General features: G+C 46.2%; 1 protein-coding gene across 2 annotated transcripts; it reads right to left on the reverse strand.

The window, feature by feature from the left end:
- Positions 1 to 2,007: 2,007 nt before the first annotated feature.
- Positions 2,008 to 6,208, reverse strand: LOC100846251 (glucan endo-1,3-beta-glucosidase 4). 2 transcript variants are annotated; one of them, XM_010238190.3, is made up of 5 exons: positions 5,618 to 6,208; positions 5,067 to 5,209; positions 3,572 to 4,828; positions 2,417 to 2,444; positions 2,008 to 2,327 (listed from the first exon to the last, which is right to left on the reverse strand). In XM_010238190.3, exons 2-5 carry the CDS (start codon positions 5,155 to 5,157, stop codon positions 2,198 to 2,200), a joined length of 1,506 nt encoding a protein of 501 aa, XP_010236492.1. In that variant the 5' UTR covers positions 5,158 to 5,209; positions 5,618 to 6,208; the 3' UTR covers positions 2,008 to 2,197. The 2 variants fall into 2 exon arrangements, with proteins under 2 accessions (XP_010236492.1, XP_014752418.1); XM_014896932.2 differs by lacking the exon at positions 5,618 to 6,208 and adding an exon at positions 5,333 to 5,591.
- Between the last annotated feature and the right edge of the window lie 206 nt (positions 6,209 to 6,414).

Below are 6,414 nucleotides of genomic sequence, written 5' to 3' on the forward strand. Positions count from 1 at the left end.
CACCAACCTCCTGGCTTCGTCGATGACAAACACGGCAACGAAGTACTGCGCCTGTGCAAGGCGCTCTACGGACTACGCCAAGCGCCACGTGCCTGGAATGCGAAGCTCGACGCGTCGCTGGCATCCCTCGGCTTTGAGCGGAGTCCACACGAACCTGCTGTGTACAAGAGGAGTTCGGGGACGTCTGTTCTCCTTGTCGGCGTCTACGTCGACGATTTGATCATCACCGGCACAAACGGCAACGACATCGCAGCGTTCAAGGAGGAAATGCAGCGCCTCTTCGACATGAGCGATTTGGGGTTGCTATCTTACTACCTGGGCATTGAGGTGATACACGCAAATGGCGCCATCACCTTGTGCCAGAGTGCCTATGCCGAGAAGATCATCGAAGCAATCGGCATGAAGGGCTGCAACCCCTGCCACACGCCGATGGAGAACCGGCTGAAGTTGTGCAAGGGAGATTTCGGGGGAGCCGTGGATGCTACACGGTACCGGAGTATCGTCAGGAGTCTTTGCTACCCCTGCAACACGAGACCTGACATCACCTATGATGTTGGGACTGTGAGCAGGTTTCTGGAGGCGCTTGCAGCACCGCATTGGGCAGCGGTGAAGCAAATCCTCCGCTATGTCGCTGGCACGGCACGATATGGCTGTTGTTACAAGCGCGGGGGGAGTGCGGTGCCTGAGGTGATTGGCTTCAGTGACAGTGATCACGTCGGCGACGTCGATGACCGGCGAAGTACCACTGGAGTTGTCTTCTTCCTCAGCACAAGTGCGATCACGTGGGCATCGCAGAAACAGAAGGTCGTCGCCCTCTCATCCTGTGAGGCTGAGTACGTAGCAGCGGCATCAGCAGCGTGTCAAGGCGTCTGGCTGTGCAGGTTGCTCGATGACATCCTTAGCAACAAGCAGTCGACGGCGAAGCTGCGGGTCGACAACATGTCGGCAATTGCTCTCAGCAAGAATCCAGTGCATATCATGAACGGAGTAAGCACATTGATCTCCGGTTTCATTTCCTTCGTGAATGCATTAAGGGCGGCAAAGTGGAAATTAGTCACGTCAGCACTGATGGACAGCTTGCCGACATTTTAACCAAGGCGCTGGGCAAAGTGGAAATTAGTCACGTCAGCAGAAGCTCGGTGTCATGGAGATCGTCACTGGGCGCAAGGCTTAGGGGGAGATTTGTTGTACTTAACCCTAGCGCCCGCTGCATTAGATAGCTTTGCTTTCAGTTGTAATAAGCGGTCAGTGTTGCGAGTCCGTTTGCTCACTGACTTAGTCGTTTGCTCAGCGTGTAATTAGGCGCGGTTGCATCTGCTTCGTGGGATGGCACGCGCACCGCAGGTGTAGCGGCATGACCGGCACGATCGGGCGTCATGGGATGGCATGGCAGTCTGCTCAGGCGTGGCCTGGTTTTTAGGATCGTTGGTTCAGGCAAGTTACTTGCCGACTGAATAAAAGGAGGAGAAAACGGAAAAGCTGCTAATCAGTCCGCAGCGCAAAATCTTCGTGTATTCTGTGTGTTCTGAGTGTTCTTCCTCCTCGCGTGTGTGTTCCAACACATATGTGTTGCAATCCTCTAATCTACAGACCCAACTTACATGTTTTCCAGTATTTTTCAAAAAAATATTAAAAAAACTAGGCCTGTGGAGGAAGAAAGCCTGGCATCGTTTGAAAGATCTTCTCACACAGATCTAGAAAATCTTCGAACCTCATGCCCCACCCATACACAGTGACACCGCATCGCCACGTGAGATCAAAGCCAACCTTGACCTATGCTTTGGTATGGGACAGACGAGAGGATTTTTTTTTATCCTGTTTCATGGGAGTATTCTACTTACGTTTTTTCCAAAAAAAAATCAAAAAAAATATTCCTGCTTTTTTATTATGCTTCAATTATTCTCCTTGATGGATTCTATGTTAAAACATAAATTGCTATGACTACTCGACAATAAAGACATATGCAGGATATTTAAACAGAATTTGGAACTTCTAAATTTCAGGACCTTCCACAATTAAACACCCCAGCCTGAGATTCAAAATTGGTGCACCTTGGCCATTCATTCCTACGACAACAAATTTTGACAGGTACAAGTCATCTACCTCAATAGTCAATACACCCCTACGCTAGCTAATGACAAGAAGCGCATCAAATTCTGCGCATCTCATCCAAAATGCAACATAATTTCACAATGTTTTACAGCAGAAGTACAACAGGTAACAAGACCACTAGGTGAGCCAACCAGCATGATTGCAATCCTGAAGCAAAACTGTCTTGGCTCACAGGTCCGGAAGCCGCACCATTGCCACTGCCATTGGCGCCAGTGCTGCAGATAGAACCAAACCCCATAATCAGTATACAGCAACAAAAAAGTTCGACCTGTTAGCACAAAAGTTTCGAGGGAATTCGACTCACCTTCCCAAAAAAATACATGAACCATGGCCTGCAGATTTTAGTTCAGGGGAAATTTTGTATTAGGCTCATGTTACAAAAACAAAGTGGTAATAGCAGGACTGCAAAAGGAAACACTCTTGATCTCTATGAAACAAAAGGAGAGCACCTTATATTATAACGTGAGTAACAAAAAGACGATGGTCATTATTTTCTAACCAAGTAACGGTACATGGTTTACACTATATTAGCATGGCCAGATAAAAAGTCAAGCACTTGTTCTAGTTTGATTGGCTTCAGACCCCTCTGCATGGTTTTTCATGCCTCATTAGATATACACAAAACCAAACATGTCCTTTTTCCTTGTATTTACAGGCAGAGGAACCATCAAACGAATAATTTTGCAGTTGAGCTACTTTCACTTCTATTTGGACCAAAGCAATCTTCTGTAGATGTACATGCCGTATGCCAAGGCCTCTTAAAAAACCACGTGGATTCAAACATATGTGAGGACAGGTACATATATGTTTCACATATCTCATCTTACTAAAGCAAACCTTGTCACTTATGCCCATGTTCTGTATAGAAGTTTCTGTGCAAGTCTACATTGCCAGGAACTCTGGGCATATCAACAATAGATTGAGCTGCATAGCTACATTACTACGAGGCTACCAGCCTTACCAACATAAAGTCTTAAAGAAAACTTGTGCTATGATACAAATATTCAATCATGCTGACAGACTAAGTGGGCTAAGAAAAGTAGAAAACAATAAAATAGAATACTAGGAGTATAACAATTCTTTCATATAACAAAAAGGGGGGGAAACAGGGCAAGAGAGCTATGATGACTAATGATTAGGCGAAAATGAAAAACATGCACCACAATTTCCATAGATGTAAGCAGCTTTACTGTTTCCCCCAAGTTCTAGAGGATGAGTGAAGATCTAGGGTGAAGATTAAAGATTGCCAAGTGTTGCACAAATAGTAACATATGATTGCTAAATTAGGTCTTATGAGATGCCATTTTTAATGCCGAGACCAAGGATAATACTTCTTTTATGAAGTGCGAGCCATTGAGGAGTACCCAGATGTACACCAGGTAATTTCATGATTGTGCAGCTAGCCATTCTACTTCTTACTAGCTAAGAAATTGATAGTCAAGAGAAAAATCCAGCTTACTTGGATCAGTAGATGATATAGTTGCTGTGCCATTGAAGTTGCATGTACCGCCACTTGTTTGCGTTCTATGGTAATAATCGTTGAAAGCATAAGAAGCAACAGCTACAATGTCATCTGATTTATAGCACGGCTGCCCAGGTTGAATTGCACTGCAGTTTGCGGAGCCAGGACCGCATGCCCAATCCAAGCTTTGCTTTAGTGCACTATGGGATGCACTTGAATTTGCCACACAAAACATCCCACGCAAAGCCGGTGAATCTGTATTATTTGCAGCTACATCTTCAAATGCCAGGGAGTAAACTGCACTTGCATTGGTAAACATAATCCCCCAATTCTGCTCCGAAACAGGTCCTGTCCGACGATCCTCACTGAACAACTCAAATAGGTATGTGCTTACTTGATTCTTTGGCTGGCTAGGTGTACCGGAACTATTTAGTACATGGCGTATGAGGTTTGTATTGTAAGCCAAAGCATTATCAACATCAGCAGCCGGCTCATTTCGTGCACCACGCCATGGCCAACCAGAAGCTGTGACCATAACAGGAATCCCGGTGAAATTCATTGCTTGCATTGAGTTGTATGCAGCATCCACCATAGCATCAAACATATTGGTATAGAACAAATTACTGTTCGGATCTGCAATCTTACTGTTGGGGTTGAGTGACCGGAACAGGGCATACTCTAAAGGGAATACGCCTTGCCCTTTCACATAGCCATAATAGGGTTGAGCATTCAGCATGAAGGAAGACCCTGTATTATTCAGAAACTGAAGATATTGGGACATTATTGAGCTCCATGTCGAGTTGAAAGTGGCAGTAGAGGGAGGAAATGCCTTAGAGATCATATCCATCGAATGAGGACTTGAAATTTTCACCTGGGTATTGAGGTTTGCAGCTAACAGTGCTGATTGGAGGAATTGCAGTGCAGGTACAAGAACAAGAGCTGCATTTGGAATAGTAGTAAGAACCTCATCACCCACGGCAATATAGGTGATGTTAGTAGCCGGAATGTAGGCAGCAACATTCTTATTAATCCAATCAGCTGCTGTAGAACGAGACTGCCCCACACGAAGCAGCTGATCATTTGGCACCCCAACCATCACTTCGATTCCGGTATTGGCAAGGGCAACTAGCATCTTATGGTCTGAATCAACCAACCGAACATGTTGAATCCTCTTTGCTTTAAGGATTGAGACTATGTCTGATGGTGATGGCAGGTCTGAGACACCGGTGCCAACATGGACGCCAACAAATGCTCCTAAACACAGCAGAGCATCAACAAATTTTATGTAAAGAAATTTTACATACATACTGGAGCAGATGTATGATTGTATTCATTTAGCTACTATTTTGTCAGTTCAGAGAAAAACATAGTGCCCTTAACTAGCCACTGGAACAACAGGAAATCAAGATGCAAGATGCATTAATACAATGAAGTTTGCTAATCATGTGCAGAGCACTGAGATAATTTAAACCACATCCACGTGCTAGGGTACCTGAAGCATTGGAAACCATGAGCATAAACAACAACAACAACACGCCCTCCAGTCTCTTGGGCAACATGTTGTTGCGCCTGCGGCCAAGCATCTGATTAGTTATGATCCACCAGGGGCACTTTCTTAGAATCTCTTGATAAAAGCTGAAATATCAACACCAGACATTTTCTTCCATCATTCAACAGGAATAGAAACCACTAAATTTACTAAGTAAAACTGCTGAAATGCAAAATGTATGTTAGAGCGACATTACGCTTTGCCCGCACCTGGGCACTGAGTCTATGGAATCAACTCAGATCGATGAATCATGTATGGATTTGACTAGTATGGTGCAAACAAAGCAGACAAATCGGCAACTGAACGAAGAGAAAAGGTGGTATTTTGTTTTCGAAGCAAACAAAGGGGCGAATTTGGGGGACAGATCAGAGAAGACGAACAGGGGAGGGGAGGAACAACAAACGAGCAGAAAAGAGCACAAGGCTCCAAGAAACAATAAATAGCGACATCACAATCGCAAGAACAGGACAGCGGAAAAGGAGCAAACAAACCACCTGATCTCTTGTTGGTCCCCCCCAGAGAAGAGCCCTCCTCTTCTTCCTCCGAGCAGAGATCGCCGCAAGCGGAGATGGCAGGAAGGAAGAACCGTCTGGACTAAGCACAAGAACTGGACCACACCGGAGTCTCCCTCCAGAGACAGTGAGGAACGGGAAGCTTCCCTCTCTCACGCGGCACACGGCGAATGCGAGGAAGCCAGTTGGAGTCTGCTTGCCCCCGTATCCTACTACTTGCTCACTCTGTTCTTGGTTTTTGGAGGCTCTCCAGCTTCTGTTTCTTGGAAGGTTAACTCAGCAGCTCATGGTAATAATTAAGAGTGGCAAGAGGATTAAAGAAAAGAGGGGGATTGAGTGAGAGAGTGAGGGAGGGAGCTGCGTGCGCCGCAGATCCGACTTGGGTTGGGGTCAAGTTTCTTGGAGGCCTGCAGGACGATTAGAAAAGAAAAAGGGAGGTTGGGAAAGCGGAGAGGAGGAACAAAAGGGCGAATTTTTTTCGTTGCCCAAGCTTTGGGCAATTGGGCGGCGTGGTGGCAGGGGGCGTGAGATGACTGGGGTGGGGGAGCGGTGTGTGCTGTGCTGCGCTGTTTGCTGGCTCCGGAGGAGTGGAGAAAAGCCAGCGTTTCTGTCGGCGCACAGCCGTGGTCACGGCTGTGCGCGGCTGGCTGGATTGGTCCGGCTCTTTGAATTCCGGCCTTGGACCGTTTTCTTCTGCCTCTCCGGCGGTGGAACCGCTCCTCGAATTGCACGTTCACTTCTACGAAACTTTTGTAGATTTTATCACATATTGGTCTAAT

The sequence above is a fragment of the Brachypodium distachyon genome, chromosome 1 (genome assembly GCF_000005505.3).
Source record: "Brachypodium distachyon strain Bd21 chromosome 1, Brachypodium_distachyon_v3.0, whole genome shotgun sequence".
Classification (NCBI taxonomy): Eukaryota; Viridiplantae; Streptophyta; class Magnoliopsida; order Poales; family Poaceae; genus Brachypodium; species Brachypodium distachyon.